We start from the raw sequence: 20,607 nt of genomic DNA, 5'->3' as shown, positions 1-20,607 counted from the left end.
GATGCAGGAAAAGCTTTATGTATCATCCCTTTAACCCCCCGAGACCCGAGGGATTGCGGGCGATCCTTACCGACTTTACTGTCTTTCAGAGGCTGTAGCAAGGTTCACTTTTAGAGTCAGAGTGAAGATACAGATATCATATGAAACGTTAATGCCCATGTCATGCTAGCTTATTGGGAAGGAGGCTAAAAAAAAAAACTAAATAAAAACCAATATTTGAAAGTTGACCTCACAGTATGAAATGACCTGTGGTGACCTCTAGGATAATCACAGCCTCATGAAACTTTACAGCCACAAACTAGAGACCTAGAGCATTCAGAGGATAGGGTAGATTGATAATAAGGGGGTTTCTGAGCAGTTTCCAAAACAGAAGTGCTCACCATCCAATCGCCGAAAAATACAATTCTTCCAGAAATCTCCAAATGTCAAAAGATTTGGTTACCAAGTCACAGCATGGCTTTTTCTATGATGTTCCTCAAGGTCTGGGTGTCTTAATGTGGCATTTTGGAGGGATTATTCATCATTTTCATCAATTCTTGAGTGGTAAACAATGGTTAGATTTAGCACTAAATCTGTGTGACAAATAAATCAACATATAAACTGCTACAACAACTTATGAGACATAAGTGAGCATGGGAATGACCATCATATACTTCCATCATAATGTTCTAAGCCCTTTTACATGTTCACAATTTATTTTAATTAATCAATTAATTACTTAATTAATGTTTATTTCTGATTAATGACTAGAAGAAATTGACAGTGTTGAGCTGCATCTCAAATTAATCTTCAGGTTCCCAGCTTTCAGATGATGTACACCACTTCTATGTGACATCTACTGCTGACCTGCTGTCTCCCCTAAACACCCCCTGTACCCCCCTAAAAAAGACAAAAACGGGTCTATTGTGGATCTCAGAGGGTTAAAAAGTTAAAAATATCAAAACTTGAATTTGGAAAATTCGACAAAATTGACATGTGCTTCAGTCTAAATTGTATCGCCGTGATTCTGTGGTTTAATGTAGCCGCTGCGGTGCAACGCTAACCTTGTCACTGTGCTCCATGAACTCTGCCAGGTTGAGCAGAGTCTGTGTGACCTCTGCGATGTCCTGGGAGGTGAGAGCTAGCTCGATGCTGCGGATGAGCTCATCCTGCTGGTCCTCACTCAGCTCAGACCAACAAGACAGGAAGGCTGCATTGAACAGGTCCCTGTGGACCACAGAAACAGCATTTACAAAAGACAAAGATAAAAAATAAAAAAAAAGATAAAAACAAAGATACACAATGTGTGACACAAGATTAAAATGTTGATATTTAGTAGAAGCAGGCTTTGGGAGACCAGCACATCAATAAGTAGCAAGATTATTCTATAGCTTGAAAAATGGATCACTGTAAACCAGGTGCCATGTTGTGTTTTATAGCTTTGATCACAGAGTATTTATAGTATCTGTCAATAACAGTCTGCTTCACATTTACAGTTGCATGCAGTCATATCTGAAAACTGGTAGCTAATGCAGCCAGTCTTGTGCTGCTGGTAACTGAGCAGCTGTGCATTGAGCAGATCCTCAACAACAGCTGATGTTTCACTGCTTTGCTCAATGGTGGCTGTCCGCTAACACTAACACTAGAGATGTGAAGCACAAAGGCAGAGCTTCAAATTCTTCTAAGTCTCCGCGATAACATGTCAATTATGTGAATGTTTTATTAGGGCTGTCAATCGATTCAATTATTGAATCGCGATTAATCGCAAATTTATTGCACAGTTTTTATCTGTTCAAAATGTACCTTAACGGGAGATTTGTCAAGTATCTAATACTCTTATCAACATGGGAGTGGGCAAATATGCTGCTTTATGCAAATATATGTATATATTTATTACTGGAAATCAGTTAACAACATGTACTGCATTTAGCATAAAAAATGTGCTCAAATCAGAACATGGTTAAACTGCAGCCCAACAGGCAACAACAACAGTCAGTGTGTCAGTGTGCTGACTTGACTATGACTTGCCTCAAAACTGCTTGTGATTATCATAAAGTGGGCATGTCTGTAAAGGGGAGACTCGTGGGTACCCATAGAACCCATTTTCATTCACATATCTTGAGGTCAGTTGAAGCATTATTTAGCCTCCTTTGCGACAAGCTAGTATGATATGGTTGCTACCAATGGAAAAAAAGGGATAGAGGGGGGAGGAAGTGAGCTAGAGAGGTAAAGCCGACCTGGCGAGAGGGATGTAGGTTTGGGCCAGTGACCAGCATGACCGCAGCGCTGGAGAGGACGACTCCTTGAGCAGGACGACGCTCAAGCGCCTCAGCCATTCCAGCCAGTCGTCTTTGGACACCTTCCTGGCAGCACCCCAAGCCTGCGAAGAGACAGAAATCCGTCATCTCAGATGTCACTGGGAACTACGTGGGAGCAACACAGTTTCTCCAGACTTGAGTGTCACAGCTGATGTGTGTGGGACGATCTGGCTGAGATGCACACATAAATCTGGTTGCTACTAGTCATCAAATGGAACAGCATTCTTCCAAAAGATTGCCTCATTTGGTGTTTTGATGTCGGCGGTGGAGAGCGGTGGAGGGCGACGTGTAACGCGTCAGTCTGCACGTCAATCCCCCATGGGTATTCGACTTAAAAATAAACTTATATTGTACAAAAGTTTTAAGCTAAAGTAGGCAAATTGGAGCAAATGGGATTAAAATTCAAAACATCCACTGTGCTTCTAATCCAACACACATTTTGTCAAATTCAGCAAATATCTCGTCACGGTCCACCACTATTATGACAAACACTCACAGCGACCGTGTGAGTGTGTGCATGCTTGAGAGAGAGAGACAGAGAAGGGGACAGACAGTAGACTGGACAGAATGTTTTGGTAAGGTATTAATAATAATTTGAATGTAAACGTTATGAATGAAGCTTCAATCTATTCGGTAGGCTACAGCCCTACGAGCCACACAACTCTATTTAGAATTTGACAAACGCTGAAATCGGACCGACCAGCCTATTATTATATTTTTTAGAGCGCTTCTTCATTGAACTTATTTTCAAGTTATGTCAAATGTGGGCTTTTTTATGGCTATTTAAAAGATATGTCCGGTAGTTGTCCTATTTGGCTGGAATTCTGAAATATTAACGACCATATTGGCCGTCAATAAGAAGTCTAGCCTACACCCTGAATGATAGCAGCCAGAATGTTTTCCGACCATCTCTCCCTATTGCATATAATTTACTGCAGTTTGGGAAAACTTCAAACCTACAACACAAAATCCATTTGAACAACACCTTTTACTCTGCTGTTTCCATTGCACTGAAAACCAACCACACCACAGTTGACACAGCGTGATGCAGGTATCCTGACTGCACTGAATTGTTGCATTGGTGTCTCCACAAAATATGAGGGCAAATGAGGACACTTTCTCTTGTTTTTATTTTCAGCGTTCTTCCAAAAGATTGCCTCCTTTGGTGTTTTGATGACGGTGGTGGAGAGCGCTGTGTAACGCGTCAGTCTGAACGTCAATCCCTCATGGGTATTCAACTCAGGGTTTATGTTAAGCGGCTTTTTTCCGGTATCACGCGTCGTTGTCTGGCAGATTTAATGATCAAATTGTCCGTTGGGAAATATGCCAAATTAATTAATTAATTAATAGCATATTAAATAGCCTAAAATAGCCTTAAATATAAACTTATATTGTACAAAAGTTTAAATGCCTCCACTCAGCTGTGCTTCTAATCCAATAAACTTTTTGTCAAATTCATTGAATTTCTCCTCACGGTCCGCTGGCTGTTCGTTCTGTGTGTGAGTAAAGCGGATCTTCTTACACAGCCAGCTGACTGTGTAAATGCGAAACAAACAAAGTGGCCCAGACCGAGCCACTATAATGATGATATAAATAATGACTACATCTATGTTTCTTGACTTGAGACAAACACTCACAGCGAACGCGTGAGTGTGAGCGTGCTTGAGAGAGAGACAGAGAGGGGGAGAGAAGGTGGACTGCACAAAATGTTTTGGTAAGGTATTAATAATAATTTAAATGGCAACGTTATGAATGAAGCTTCAATCTATTCGGTAGGCTACAGCCCTACGAGCCACACAACTATTTTGTTTAACTTATTTTCAAGTTGTGTCAAATGTAGGTTATTAAATGGCAATTTAAAACATATGCCCAGTAGTTGTTCTATATGGCCGGAATTCTGAAATATTAACGGCCATTTATTACACGGCTGTGTTGAATACTCGATTCTGATTGGTCAATCACGGCATTCTGCTGTCTGTAATTTCTTTATAGCAGACCGTTGCTATGTTTAGCCGACCGTTGCTATGTATAGCAGACCGTTGCTATGGGCGCAGTTCTGATGTCGGACTCTGTCGGATTATTGATTTCTTAAATAAGTAGTTGTGTAATAAGGGATAATGTACAGCTAGCAGGACATTGTTGTGAAAGAAACCCCTTCAGGTGAGAGACCCCTGTCAGGGTTTCTTTTTTTTCTTTTCAATGACCGGCTCGCTGTACATTATCCCTTACATAGAGTGCTCCAGGGATGACGTCATTTTGAAGGCCAACCAGGAAGTTAGCATCGCCCTGGGTTCCCTCGACAAAAAGACGATGGGATTTTTCCATTGGCTTTTGGATTATTGCAGAAAATAAGATCCGTGGCAAATACGTTTATGATATTTACACGTTTTGTTCAGCAAGATAATCTTCATAACTGAACACCACTTTTATGAATTATGAAATGTGAATGCAATCGCCAGAAGTAAAAAGCTAATGTTAGGCTATAAACGAACTACACCGCGGTCGCATGAGAGCGAGTATACACAACGACGCTGTAAAGGCGGACGACATGATGACATTTAGTAGTTTCATTTAGCCACTCTTTTAAGACAAATACAGGCTTCAAAATTCACGAGTGTGGTATTTATTGATGTATTTTATGTCGTAGAACAAAACGTTAAAATCTCTTCAGCTTGTGTTAACCACAGACTTTATTTCAGGCATCTAACTAAAAAAAACTCATAACAAAAAAAACATTGACTTCCAGACGAGGGAACCGGAAGTGCTAAAATACTAACTCATTTTCGGGTTTTAGGACTCATTCCTGTAGCACTCTATTGGCCATCGAAAAAAATATCTAGCATAAACCCTGATTCAACTGGGTAGAGATCTGGTGACTGTGAAGGCCATAGCATATGATTCACTTCATCTTCATATTCATTGAACCATTCAGTGACCCCCTTGTGCCCTGAATGGAAGCATCTGCATTCATTGTGTTCCTCTTTAATTCATCAGCGGTCTGTTGGTCCGTATGTCATCGCTACAAATAAACTATGGGCTTGTACACAGGGCTGTTTACTGTACACAACCACAACGCAGTCAACAACTATGCCAGTGAAACCGACACTGTGTTTCCTTCCACTATGGTAGTATAAATCAGAAAGTAAAATGTCAATGATCCCTTCTGACCTTCTGAAGTGCAGTCGTGCTGACGTGAAGCTTCTTCATAGGCCCCGCCTCCACCGGCCCACTGACCAGAGTGTCGCCTTGGTTACCACGATGCTGGCGATGTTGGAAGATTAGAGGGTCCTCTTCCTCCTCAGCCAGAGTGTAGCCCTATAATGGCCACACACACACACACACAAAGCCCACCCACAGACTGTTGAGTCAAGCCTCAAAACATGTTTTATGAATGTAGAAGGGCATTTCCTTCCTGGGGGACAACTTGATAAACACAGCATGAAAATGACTTGCTTATGATGCACTGTACCTAAAAAAAATAAACTTTGTTTATTTGTGATTATGTAATGTATTGCTTGACCATGTGTCATGAAGGGTTATAATGTTTGGGCCTGACTGGGCAGGAGGCAAACAACAATGAATTCAGGAGACATGTTGGAAATGTGCGCAGTATCAATTGCTTGAGTATGTTTTTGAGAAAACCTGGATAGATATATTGGGGGGACTCACCTTAACGATGCGACATATGAGTATGTCATAGCGCTGGTGGTTGATCCTGTGCTTCAGCATCACTTTATTCACCATGGGGATGAAGATCTGGTACTGAAATTAAGAGGAAAGGGAAGGAGGGTAGATAAAAGGGTGCATGAGTGCTTGATGTGGTTTAGTCTGGCTACCTCTGGCTAACCGCGCCAGGAGCCAAATAAGTGAGTATCCTGCACTTGTCTCTAACCACCATGAGTCTCAGATCAAAAGCTTCCCCTGCACGTTTGCTGCCAGACGAGGCTGCACGTGGGCTGGTGCTTCTGAGGTTAGGCCTGAAAATGATAGGAGGGTTTAGGGAAAAGGGAGGGGATGTGCTTAGCGGGGAGAGGGAGGGGTGACTTTGACCTCATCCACTCTCATAAACACCACCCCCCGCCGCCAAACAGTCAATGACATCAGCAGTCTGGCAGGAAGCACCGGTAATAAAGACCAGGGGGAGGGGGTTAAGGGTTACCGAAATGCTGTTCATGTGAAGCCAGCAGTAGGGAGGCTGAAAGCACTGTTTTGAATAATAGCTACACCTAAAGTGAGCCCCGGGGACAACTGTAGCTACCTTTTTCCCCAACTGGAACACCAGCGAGGACAGGGTGTCCATAGAGGTGGGGCGCAGCTCAGGCGTGCTGTCAAGTGTCCGAACAATCGGGTGGATAATACGTGAAGCGTAGTCGGTGAAGTCCAGGGACTCTGTCAGCCGGTCCAGTGTCTCCAAGGCAACCCTGAGCCACACGGAGGAAAAACAGATCAACACAAGAACAGAGTAGGACAGAGAGACAGAACCTGCTCCAAAGGACTTAAAAGTGCACCTAAAAATGTTATGCTTTAACCCCTGAGACTGACTTTACTCTATTTCAACTACTTGTTGGGAAGGAGGCTAAATACCGCTCCAAATTTAGGCTAAATTTTGGCGAGGAAAAACTAACAGGGCCATTTTCAAAGGGGTTTCTTGACCTCTGACCTCAAGATATGTGAATGTAAATGGGTTCTATGGGTACCCACGAGTCTCCCCTTTACAGACATGCCCACTTTATGATAATCACATGCAGTTTGGGGCACAAACCATACTGTGTGTTATTTTCACCAATTCTACAATGGTGTATTTGAATATTTCTGCATACTGGGGTCACTAAACAGTCTTGGAATTGCATAAAGTGTGTATCACCATAAAGCTGAGACTTTTTAAAACTTGACCTCACTGTATAAAATGACAATTATGATAATGATAATCATAGCCTCATGAAACTTTACAATCACAAACTACAGACCTAGGGCATTCAGAGGATGGATGGCTTTTCTAGGTAGACTGACAATAAGGGGGTTTCTGAGCAGTTTCCAGAACAGAAGTGCTCGCCATGCAATTGCCGAAAAATGCAGTTCTTACAGAAATCTCCAAATGTCAAAAGTTTTTGATACCAAATCATAGCATGGCTTTTTCTATGGTGTTCCTCAACGTCTTGGTGTCTTAATGTGGTATTTTGGAGGGACTATTGATCATTTTTTATCAATTCTCGAGTGGTAAAAAATAGTAAAATTTAGCACCAAATCAATGTAACAAATGGTATCAACCCAAAAACTGTTACAACAACTTTTGAGACATAAGTGAGCATGGCAATGGCCATAATATACACTTATATCATAATCAGAGGGTTAAAGAATACTACCAGTGAAACCCTGTTCCTTCTGGTATCATAGCACTAGTATCGATACTCTTTTCCCTATTTCTGTGGCGCAAGTGTTTATACACAATCAAAATCAGATTTAGGAGATGATACAAAAATATCACATCAATAAAATCCACCGTTGTGTGAAATCCAGTGAGAATGAATTTTAACCTCTCACTAAATTCAAAACCACGACTACATGAGCACAGGGACAGCTGTGTGGAGCACTGACTTGCGGGCCTGCAGCGGTACATCATTGGCATCAAACAGCTTGACAATGGGAGGCAGCAGCAAGTGCAGGTAGTCGTCTAGGTTGGCACCGAACAGCTGGATGGCGTTGAGCATCTGCAAAAGAGAGCACACACTAAAACTGAAACTGATCTCGGCCCCCTCAATGTTATAAAGAACAGACTCTGCAGAATTATACTAGGGTGCTCTTTTTTTTACACACACCATTGCATTGATGTTAGACACAATCAGGTAGATCCCTAGCATCAATTTCTCTGGTACCAATTTACTTTTAAACACATTAACTTTAACTATCCTTATTGTCTAAAACTATTTTTTTTCCTTATACATTAAATTATTCACCAAGATGCTCTGATCAGATCCTCTTTATAGTCCCCCTTTGTATCTAAAGAAGATGGTAAAAAAAAGCAGCTTTTATGTTTCGGGCTACTTCTGATTGGAAATATCCGTTCTCTGTCAGAATTTCGCTTATTTAAAACAGATGCCAATGTTTTCAGTAATACCATCACTGTTCCTCTCTCTGTTAAGAGTCTGGCCATGGTCCGGTTGATTGTGTCTAGTCTAAGGATGTACTCCTTCCTTTCCTTTTTTTTCTCCTCCCTTAGTTATGTAGTTTGTTTGTTTGTTTGTTTTGTCATTATTGTGTTATATAACGGGGTCTCTTGTTCTGCTTTCCATTTGTTTTATGAGTTGTTTGTTTGGAACTACCTTGTAAAAGAGATGACACATCTCAAGGGATTTATCCTGATATAATACATTTCTAATACAGTGCTCAGTCCACAACACTTAACATGAGCAGTTCATTTTAATGAGCTTGTTATTGCTAAATGGCCTTTTTCAGGAATCCCTAAAGAAAAGCTAGATGGAAGGCGCTGGCACACATGCTAGGATTCCAGGGAAATGCTGCATTGCTATGAGTGCAGAATGAATGATCGCATATCTTATTTGTGTGCCACTTCACAGAACACAGACCATAATGTTTAACACAGTGCAATAGAGTAATAATACACTGGCCAAGACTGACATTATACGCACTATGCCCAAAGCTTGCGATTTGTTGCGGTTCACTTTTAAAACTTGATATCAGCAGAGACTGATAATGCGAGCTGATGACGAACCTCTCCTCACATTCTTTTATTTATGTACTTACAAAATAGCAATGAAGGGACTGTGTGTAGGATTTGGCTGCATCTAGCAGCTGACTACGCCTCCGCTCATACCTCCCTTTCCAAGACTGTGGTAATATGAGCCGCCAAGTGCAAAACCGTGGGTAGGACGTTCGCTTCACTCAGAGGCCATTCTTACCATAATAACACCACTTTATGAGCCGCAGCAGTCAGACCGTGGCTGGCGGTACCACGGTTTTGCACTCTGAGGCTCGCGTTACCGCAGTTTCACAAGCGCGTTGGACGACTACGGTGGCCTTCAGGTGACATAAAAAACGTGAAAGGCTTTTTCTGGAGTCAGTGTTTGGTTTGTCCGTTCTGGGCTACTGTAGAAACACGGCAGACTCCGTGAAGAGGACCCGCTCCCTTACTGTATGTAGATATGAGGGGCTCATTCTAAGATAACGAAAATTTCATTAACGAAAACATTAGTTATGATTATTATATTCCATGTCTGCTAATAGATCCCTCGAAATGCTACACATTGGCCCCTTTATGATTCACCAGGTATTCATCACAGAATCCAACATGTATTGATACCGCACAGTCTGATACAACCAAGAATTTATTAGACCCGACTTGCTCAGTGTGGCGTGTAATGAACAGTAAGAACTCATGTCTGGGACCGCTAAGGTCTCAGGCCTCACTGGGGGGGGTTATGAGTGCTGCCTCCGTCCAGCCAGCTAGCTGTCAACAACACATCATAAAAAACAAAATTTAACATCAGCTGTGTGGTTTTGTTTTTTTAAAAAAAGGCTCCTGCAGTTTCATCTAATGGTGACATCATGCTGTGTGGAGCATGTGTAAGAAGCATGCAGTGATAGATGGTGGTCCTAAAGGATGACGTATGTTGCAGCGAACAAACCCACCCCAGCCCCCCCAACACACACCATGACCACTTCCGCTCTTTCCCCGCACCTCCGCCCCCGCGTCTAAATTGCGCACGGCGAGACAGCAGGAAGCCGAGGTGGAGGTGTACATGTATGCGTGTGTGTGCTGGGGGTTTGGGGGGGGGGGGCTGGACAGAACAGCTCCTAGAAATGATGGAAGTATGTTTTTCTTTTCTTTTCCTTTGGACTAGAGCGTAACCCGATTCCCAGCACCCCCATTTCGTGATCCCCATCCTGTGCTACAGATTAAGCTCCAGACCCAGGGCCTGAGTTATAGACTATCCAGACTGTGGCCTGCTGGGTTATCTAATACTGCACACTCTGAGACAAAACAGCACCAGAGCAGAGAACACTAGATGACCGTGCTTCTTATGATTCTGTCTTTGTGGTCTGTGCCCAAAAACCATGATTTAGGGTTTGAGGGAAAACCCACACAACCTCTGGCAGCAGCTGCTGAAACGGGAGAGTGTGTCAGCTACAGGTCTATGCCGTCTTTTGAACTTGCTGTATTACAAGTGAACGGCTTAGACCGGAATGGTCTTGATGGATATCGATGGAAACCGCGAACAGAAAACAGCACCCCGATAAGTCAACTGTGGGCTGAGCTCCTGTGTCTTCTGAGAGAGTGTGGAGTGAAGGGAGTACTTTTAAAAACACGCACTCCTCTTGGCAGTACTAGCAAAATTAAGCCATCTACTCAAATAACAACTCAAATCTGACATATGATCTTTTCAATCTAGTTAGTGTGTTTTTCTCCACCAGATTTATGACACACAACATGTCACTTTTTCTCCATTAATCAGCTGTCAAATGTCTAGCGTAACATAACACATCATCTGAGGTCATGCTATACTTAGACGTGCATATTATTGTTTCACTGACATTATCAATTATGGGAATTAAACTTGAACTCTCTGTTTACAGCTACCTTATATTTTGTGTGAAGTGAATTACAAGCACATCTAAATGTGTCAGTAACCTGTCCTATACATCTTTCTCTCGCACAGGGTTCGTCCTGCTCGGAGAATTGTTACGACACAGTCAGACCGAAGTTCGCCTGGTGAAATTTATTCACATGGTGTGGCCAAAAGCAAGGGGGGGGGGGGGCCAAGAAGAAGTGTGGGTCGGATTGTAAAGATAAACTGCTGGAGCTCAACAGCGCCCAGGAGGTGAACTGGCACCTCTCCAGCCACCAGTCCACACTCCGTACTGACTGGTCCCTGCTGGACTCGAACCAGCCACCCTACGGTTCCTAAGCCAGATTCTTACAGACTGTCATGAAACTCTGTCGCTGTCTTGCACTCAATGCTGCAAAACAGCACTCCTTCTTCGCTGCTTGTATTATTTCACCGTGCTGTTTCACTTGAGCCTCACACGACTCCGTTCAATTATATTCTACTGTGTACAAAGCGCCCCCGTTCCACAGAGAATTAATGGGAAGCAAATTTCTGTCTGCCTGCGCCATTGGGCTGGCTTGAAATGTTTGAATATTTGTTTGTTACATTGGTATTTAAAGGTGCCCTGTGGAGTTTTTCTTGTATACAACCAAAAAAGATTGTTTAAATTTAGTGTTACTCACCAAAACACATTGTGTGTATCTTTGAGGCCTAACATGCTGCATTCATTTTCCTTCTTCACAAAACAATTAAAATGAATATTTTCTAAATATTTTAGACCCTGTGTTGTTTATAGCCATGTTTTCTAGCTAGCATTCTTCTTCTTCCTTTCCTTTACTGGTGCACCATCATCAGGAATGTGTGTCATGTAACTTGCCTGCTTGTGCTCATATGGGGTCCCGCTCATAAAAACATTGCCGCTGGCCGTCAAAAACACTCCACTGGGTACCTTCTAATCTCTAGTCACTAATCGCACCGATAGAATGACGGGACGATTGATTATTTAGATTATTAAATGCAACTAAGCTACTTGCTACAAAGGATTCAGATCATATTCCATCAACCTTTTTTTACGCAAATGTATGTATATATTAATTATTGTAAATCAATTAACACAAAAAAATGACAAATCCAGAAACCCTCACAGGTACTGCAATTAGCATAAAACAATATGCTCAAATCATAACATGACAAACTGCAGTCCAACAGACAACAACAGCTGTCAGTGTGTCAGTGTGCTGACTTGACTACGACTTGCCCCAAACTGCATGTGATTATCATAAAGTGGGCATGTCTGTAAAGGGGAGACTCGTGGGTACCCATAGAACACATTTTCATTCACATATCTGGAGGTCAGAGGTCAAGGGACCCCTTTGAAAATGACCATGCCAGTTATTCCTCACCAAAATTCAGCTCAAGTTTGGAGCGTTATTTAGCCTCCTTTGCGACATGCTTGTATGACATGGTTGGTTGACATGGACATGGTTACCAATGGAATCCTTGGGTTTCGTAGTTTCATATGATCTCGGTATCTCCTCTTTAGCTTTAAAACTGAGCCCGCTACAACCTAAAAAGTAAGTTAAGTTAACGCATTAAAGAAATTAGTGGGGTGAAAACAAATTTGCGTCAACTTTGACAGCCCTGACATCAATACTTCTCAAACTTCGTCCCCAGGACTCAAAAGTCAGCAGTCATCTGATGTACGGATGTACACATGGGACATTTTGGTGAAACACTCTCAACAGTGTTGAATTTCATCAATTCTGTACTCCATGCTGCACTTTATGGTGAACAAGGAAAGCTGCATATTAAAATAATTAGAAGAAGAACTGATACAATCCATCAGATTTGCTAACAGTAGAAAAGTAAGCATGAAAATATGCTGCCAGTCTCGGTGATTATTTGCAATACAGACGCTTAGGCTACGGCAGGTTTTGTCAGAGCATTATTATCAAATGCATCTTGGCAGGACTGTATAATTGCCATCCATGTCAACTGGAAACTTAGAAATAAGGTTTGAACTAAGGCCACCAGTTAAATTATGTATGTACACTAAGAAATTAACAGTGACTGTACAAATTGTAAAATGTTGCAATGATGATACTGCCTATGAATCGGGCCACAGAAGGCAGTTTGGTCAGCTTTTATTGCAAGTATTTTCAAATGACTCAATTTTCTTTTTTATTCTTCAGTTATTGCTCTGCACTCTGCAGCGTAAGCATCCGTGGTAGCATTAACCTGTTTCCAAGCACTATTCTTTATTTGTTAAGCCTCTGCTGACGGGCTCTGAAAGCACCTTATTTAAAGCTGTTCCGGCTCTGTGACCACAATTTCAATTCTAGTCTTATTGGATTCATTTCGGTTACATCTCTATTTGTTAAATCTATACTGTTTTTATTTTTCAATTCAATATTTATGTTTATGTTTTCTTCTTCCCTGATTAATTCTGGAAGTTTTTCCTGCTGCAATAGCTGAATTTCAACACAACTCCTTGAATCTGATCTCAACCTGTAATTTATTTTTATGATGGTAAAATAAAAAATAAAAACCTTGGAAATAATAATAGCTTAGAACTCGCAGCTTTTCTTTGAATGCTGGTGGTTGGGAAGCCCTTCGGTGTACGCTTCCATCACAAATGAACACATTTAAATTCATGGAAAATAATGAGATACCACTACTTTAACCAAGTGCAGGCCTATAATCGCACAGCAGGATTGGTGATTTTTGCCAACTGAACTGTACCACATTGCACTGACCTTGATGGTGACGCTGCGTCCGGTGCTGTTGTCATGCATGAAGACACGCAGCATGTGTGGGATAAGCTGAGGCAGGTAGAGCTTGAACTCTCCGCCCAGCGCCACCACGATCTGCTCGATCAGAAGGATGATGGTGTTCTGCATGGGGTTGTTTGGCGTCCAGTACTCCTACGAGACAGAACGGAAGATGTTGGCATGAATTGGAATACCATCATATGGAGTATTTCTTCAAAAAACGATAAACTAAGGAATACTGTGCTTGCTTTGTTTAGCACACAAGCAAAACCCATTCTGCTGCTATGTAGCTCTAAAAGGGGATGGCAATATTACCACGTAAATGTCCACTACATTCACTCTCCCACTTACCTGATTACTTTCAGAGATGTTCTGATACCATTTTTTCCTTCCCGATTCCGATTAATTTACTTGTGGTATCAGCCGATACCGAGTACCGATCCGATACCCGCGTGATAAATATAATATCTTCATCGTTTTAGGCTATCTTTGCAGAGTTTATCTCGTTGTTGTAATTCGGTTTCCAATGTTTGGTTGCTGCAGTTTGTACTTTGTTCCCCCTTTGCCTTGGCGAAGTTGTAGTGATCTTTCGCGTGACGCATCTTCAAATGTTTTATAAGATTGCTGGTGTTGAAATTGGCAACACTAGTGCCCGCCTTTGAAACGGAAACCTTACATACTGACTAACATTTTCCTCCCTCTGACTACCGTTACACTCTCCATTAGCACTGCACTGTTGTTATTTGCTATCGTCACGTGACAAACTACCTGCGATCAGTTCTTCTTCTCTGCTCTAAAACAGTAGTTGCCATTGGCAGCCATGATACATCCAGGGCGACAGCACAGTGACGGCTAATGTTTTGGAGGGGCAAAGAAGAATCTGGTTAAACAATTTGATTTTTTTCTGGGTTAATAAATTATGGAATCGGATCGGTGCTCAGCCTGTCTGAATTTTGGGCCGGATCGGACGCATTTCCGACGCTGGTATTGGTATCGGAACAACTCTAATTAGGTTATCACCTTACTGAACAACAATTAAATAATATTAGGAGGTCAGACTTTCCTCAAATGTGGTCTAAACTAATAATACCCAAGCTAACAGACAGATGTGACTGTTGTAGTAAGTTAGACGTTTGTCCTAAATAAGAGTGACTTCAATTCATGCAAGTCCAATGTCTGAATATAAATTTTTAATATTCAGAAGGTACATCCAAAGTACTTAGTACAAAGCACTACCTCATCCACCTTGCTCTCATTTAGTGTTTGTGTGGGTCTGAAGAATTGGGTCAAAATGTGTTTCCATCAACGAGCTGAGACGCTTGGACTGATTTCACTCTGGACGGACAAAGCTTGTGTCGCGATACTAGATGGCGAGGAAGGGAGACAATTTCCTGTCAACCGGGACTGACATCACGTCTGTGTGGCTCATGACACCGTTTTGGAAAATCCAGGCACGGCCACTGTGTACATTAGAGATAATAGCGATTGGAGTTGAGGTGGAAGACTTGAAGTCACGCAATACGTCAATCAGTCAATGGGCTTCAGCTGTGAGATCTGGCGGAGGTGTTTTGTCAGTGGCCTGAGGTCTCGGGCAGCCCCCGACTTCCTGCTCTCCCTGCCTGTGGCAGCTGACTAGAGAGCGAGTGAGTGTACATCCTGAATGGCTATTCCAGCCCCCTCATCTGGATGCGGGAGCTGAGCTGGAGCATAAATGAATAGATTCTTTGTTTCACTCCACCATTTATTAACTCAGAGGGACTTGAGGCGCAGTGGTCCAGCTCTCTCTCAATTACTTTTCTTCAGAAGGAGTCGCAAAAGTGCCGGTAACAGTGTTACCAAGATTCCGACACTAAGGGGTGTCATATGATATTTTGTGCCTTGCTGTATGATTATGTGGTAGACAAGTGTGTTTGTGCAAGTGCAAGGGCTATGGCTTTAGCAGTTGTTCCACATCATGTTTTCTCAGAATTGGATAATGTGAATTGATCTGCTCTTAGAAAGTGTAAATAATGTAGAGAGTAATAAGAATATTATCCAAATAAAAATAATAGTTTTCTACTCTTCCAGTCCCGCAGCCTCTTTTATCTTGTTAGTAAGTACCACACCGCCCATGATGTGTACTGCAGTGGGACATGGGGCCAGACTTCATCCAGGGGCCCTGAGCACATTGCTCCTAATGAGGGAAGTGGAGAGCACAACTGAGTGCAATTAAGAGTTTGCAGCTGTTTGCCTGACTCACAGGAAAATAAGGGGCGGCTGAATGATCAGTGTTAGGGATTAGGAGGGGTGGGGGGGTGTTGACACAGTTACTCACTCTGATGAGGGTGAAGATGTCGTCCATGTAAGGGCGGATGTGGATCTTCACAAAGCACACCACCATTCCCATCTGCTGGAAGAGGAACTGGAGAACAAAAAGAGCACAGAAAGGAGAAACAGTGATGATGAGAATAACTGATATTATTAACCAGAGGTAAACAGATAACAAATCAGCATCTTTTCCTCTTATTCTGTAGCGCTCCCTACCTCTCGGATACTGGCATCACAGACCCGGATGACGTTGAGGAAAGTGGGCATGACCTGCGGCAGGAACTGGACGCACTTGAGGCCCAGAGACTTGAAGATGAAGGTGACTGCTTGGACCACCATGGTGTGGTGGTTGGAGAGCGAAGGGTCTCTCAGGATGCGCATCAGCGTGACGATTGCCACGGCGGGGTAAAACTCATCCAAGGGCAGGTTGCCCATGTTCACTAGCATCTCACTGGTGCTGTAATCGGCTGGAAGGAAGAGAAAATAAAAGGGATACACTCATTTTTGCAACCTCTTAGTTTTAATTGGTTTTGGTACATGGCATACATATATTATTGTTTCCAAGGTGCCGGATCACATGGCACTTTTTTATAATATGGAGGCAGACTCCAGGACAGAAATCCAGTAATAATATAAAATATGAATGATAATTTCTGGGTCCTTTGTTTCCTTCCAGTGTCTTAAAATAACTCAACAGTTACTATACCAGCAATAATAACAGAAAATGCACACTTGGGTAAGTTTGTTGTTTGGGACCGGTCCCCCATTAAACATAATTTTGGACTTAAAGGGATTTAACATCTTACACTCCTGAAGAAGAAATGGTTGTATGTTGCGCAATGAACCACAGGCCGTGGCTATATGTTTTCTGGAATCACTTTACCCTGAGAAAATCATCGTTAAAGTGTCAGTAGACAGTATATTTTTGGCATCATTGGTCAAAAATTCCATAATAACCTTTCAGCATATTGTAATTCAGGTGTTCTGAGAGATAACTAGACTTCTGCTCCTCCTCATGGCTCTGTTTTCAGGCTTTAGAAAATCTAGCCCATGATGGTAGACTTTGACCAATCACAGGTCATTTCAGAGAGAGAGCGTTCCTATTGGCTGTGCTTCAGTCATGTGACCAGTGCTTGGTGTTCCTTCAGGAAATCTCAACATGGCTGTTGGGTCACAAACTTTCTCATTTTACAGCTAAACCGTACACTACAAGATATATCTGAAAACATCTGAGGAGAGAAATAGGCATTAACGTAACAGAATATTTATTCATATTTGATCAGCGCTGCCCAGTTTGACCGTTTGGTCGGAGTTCGCAAGTGATTGACAGCCGGCTCTCATAGACAGCAGATGGACAGCAGATCTCAGGTCAGCTCTGACTGCTTGTTTTCCTCCGGTCTGTGAAATCTTGCAGAAGACTTGAAACTAGTGATTGAGATCATAAACTCATGTTTACAATGTTTACTGAGGTAATAAATCAAGAGAGAAGTAGGCTCGTTTTCTCATAGACTTCTATACAATCAGACTTCTTTTTGCAACCAGAGGAGTCGCCCCCTGCTGGCTATTAGAGAAAATGCAAGTTTAAGGCACTTCAGAATTGCCTTCACGTTTTCAGACCCTGGAGTTGCCCACAGTTTTTTTACAAATATTACAGATGTAAACCATCCTTAAACAAACTTTGAACTTTAATGCAGCCCTGTATTAATAATAACTAGTGGTTTGATTTTTGGTGGTGGGGAAAAACTCTTATTTTGGATTACAGATTTTGTCTTTAACGTGAAGCCAAAACTGGTGTCAGTCAGAAGCATTGCAATTCTTCTTTAGTCAGACAGTAAAAGAATACTTCAAGCTTGATTCTTAAGAATAAAAACTGTCCCTATAAACTACTTCTGGCTTTTCCAAATGTGATCATACCGTCACGAGTATTGGAGCTTAGTTTACAGCTATAAATCCAATTCCAACTATAACTTCATGCGCCCAGTCCTTGTGACTAAGTAGGACAGAAGGCTATGTCGTCATGACACTCAGAGACTATTAGTCAGGCAATAATTCTCCAGTGTGCAAGTCTGAGTATATCAACGGTGATTTATGGCATCCAATACACCCCCCCCCCTTACCATCCACATCAACACCTCCTTCTCCACACTAAATACAGCTGAAAGTGCTTCTGGTGCTGGCTGTTAAGTTTGACAACAATAATAGGCTGATGGGAGAAGAGAGCTGATATTGTTGGCTTGTTGCTGCTGGCCGCTTGTCAGTTCTGGCACCGACCTGTATTATAGCAGTGGACAACAAATCAAATAATGATTTTTATTCTCTAAATTCAAATTCTATTTCTTTTTTGATACGACGAAGCTAGATTGCAGGAGTTGATGATTATGCCGTGTGTGTGTGTTTAGTCTTGTCTAAACCACAAGAGTACTCTGTTTGCCAACATATACATAGTACTGTTTCTTTTTGGGCTATTTTCATTCTGGTTTTGGCGTTATGAGGTAATGCAAAATGATATAAGTTCTCACGGTGATATACAGTAAGTTTCAGTCAGATACATGCCTAAGCACAAATTGAATTACACTAAGCACAGGATATGCATGAACATGACACATAAGGTAAAGACAACTACATGATCAAACATGTTCCCTCTATGCCACATAACATTTACATTAAAGCAGCAGTAGGCAGATTGGAGCAAATATCATTTAAAAAAGTTATTTTTATAAAACGGTCACTATATCCTGAGAGTAGCATGAGACAGGTAATCAGAGCCGAGCTGGAGCCTTGCCGTCTCTGAGCAGCTGTCAATCACTCGCAAACTCCGATCAAACGGTCAAACTAGGCAGCGCTGATCAAATATGAATCAATGTTCTGTTACTGTAATGCCTATTTCTTGCACAAAATGTTTTCAGAAACATCTTGTAGTGTACTGTTTGGCTGTAAAATGACGACGTTTGTGACCCAGCCGTCCATGTTGAGATCAGCTGAGGAAATACCAAGCACCGCCCACCAGCCCGCGCAAACTTTCTCATTTTACAGCTAAACAGTACACTACAAGATCTTTCTGAAAACATTTTATGTGGGAATAGGCATTAGAGTAACAGAATATTGATTCATATTTGATCAGCGCTGCCTAGTTTGACCGTTTGATCGGAGTTTGCGAGTGATTGACAGCTGCCACCGCTGAATAAACAGCCAATAGGAACGCTCTCTCTCTCTGAAATGACCTGTGATTGGCCAAAGTGTCCTGTTACAAGCTAGATTTTTAAAAGCCTGAAAACAGAGCCATGAGGAGTTGCAGAAGTCTAGTTTTCTCTCAGAACACTTGAATTACAATATGTGGAAAGGTTATTATGGATTTTTTGCCCAATGATGCCACAAACTGGCTACTGCAGGTTTAAATGATAACCTTGCATATGCACAGTGGGAAATGTGATGCAAGAGGGTTCCATTAAAAAAACGCAGGTAATCCAGCCAAAACGTCAAAGCCGTATCGACTTTTGGCACAACAACACAATGCAACGTTACTGCAAGCTCACATCTCTGATTGTGGGAACATACATCTGTTCGCCTAGCAATCATCAAAAACAGAAGATAAGATGACAGATGTCAAAATCCTGTCCCGTAGCATTTTAAACAGCTGTGGAGCATTTTGATGTTGATAAAACTTCAAACCCTACTCGATATTATATACAACTCAAACCAGCCTTCCTGGACCAATTTGCTTGGGCTGCCACTTGCTTTGCTTTCAAACGGTGCCGCTTTTGGTCTGAACACCCAGTAATTCTCACCCTAACATTTAGCATTCATGCGATTGCTGCCATCTGTAATGAGCCACTTCAGAATCACCTTTAAGTACAGTAGAATCTAAAGAGCCACATGAGAGGGCTTCGGCGGTCGTGCCCAGAATTAGAGAGCACAATTTGATGTATTTCTTAAAAGAAACCGAGCAACAGTGGTGGTCTTTTTAACATTTAGAATGCATATTTATTTTTTTTAAATAAGTGGTTTTATTAATGTGTTTTGTTACAGGCAATGCAAATGGGGTCAGTCTGAGCATTTATCTTTGCAAAGCTATTAAGTTTTACAAGGCATCTGAGAATACAGACGTCTGGTATTTAGCGTTTCACTGGCCTTCTGCAGGAGTACAGTTTCAGCTGCTCCAGTTGTCTCCCTGAAGACTCTGGACTGTAGACAAAACACATTGGCACAGAGCGTGCAGGCTAAAGAGGGTAACTTTAGATCTTTTATTATTCTGGCCTTCACCAAGTCTAGATTAATGACAGCGATAGATGGCAACACATCTGTATCTTTACAGCCCACAAACAGGCATCAGGGCAGCTAAGTGAGGCAACAGTACTGTAGTAATTCAGGCTTCAGCTGTGTAGATATAAAAACTGAACTGTTTCTTAGCCATAATAACAGATGTAAATACAGCAACTTACTATACGCACCATTTCATTCACTTTTATGGCCCTGACTTTCAGCAGTGACGTGATGGGTCTGGTTTGAAGTCAGGTGAGGCAATGGGCCTCCCACGTAACAAAATACATGCTGTCAAATCTTGCTGGTGCTCTAGACACTGACCCTGACAAATCTGCCAGCAGATATACAGCCTCCAATTCTGGTCACAGTCCATTTCGTCGGAGAACAAACTGGTAAAACTATTACCAT

At 42.0% G+C, this 20,607-nt stretch overlaps 1 protein-coding gene across 4 annotated transcripts in view; it reads right to left on the bottom strand.

Annotated features, from left to right (window-relative positions):
• The window catches only part of mtor (mechanistic target of rapamycin kinase), a 130,166-nt gene that overhangs the window by 89,582 nt on the left and 19,977 nt on the right, over positions 1–20,607 (bottom strand). For all 4 annotated transcript variants that reach the window (XM_074642846.1, XM_074642847.1, XM_074642848.1 and 1 more), the window contains exons 19-27: positions 16,156–16,406; positions 15,947–16,033; positions 13,618–13,785; positions 7,893–8,005; positions 6,556–6,718; positions 5,967–6,059; positions 5,466–5,612; positions 2,217–2,359; positions 1,044–1,206 (exon numbers count right to left, since the gene is read on the bottom strand). In XM_074642846.1, coding sequence (XP_074498947.1) covers positions 1,044–1,206; positions 2,217–2,359; positions 5,466–5,612; positions 5,967–6,059; positions 6,556–6,718; positions 7,893–8,005; positions 13,618–13,785; positions 15,947–16,033; positions 16,156–16,406 — 1,328 coding nt within the window. The remainder of the gene's footprint in view (positions 1–1,043; positions 1,207–2,216; positions 2,360–5,465; positions 5,613–5,966; positions 6,060–6,555; positions 6,719–7,892; positions 8,006–13,617; positions 13,786–15,946; positions 16,034–16,155; positions 16,407–20,607) is intronic.

Source organism: Sebastes fasciatus, chromosome 8, assembly GCF_043250625.1.
Source record: "Sebastes fasciatus isolate fSebFas1 chromosome 8, fSebFas1.pri, whole genome shotgun sequence".
Classification (NCBI taxonomy): domain Eukaryota; kingdom Metazoa; phylum Chordata; class Actinopteri; order Perciformes; family Sebastidae; genus Sebastes; species Sebastes fasciatus.
Note: the sequence above shows the minus strand (reverse complement) of the source record. Positions and strands in the feature narration are given on the sequence as shown.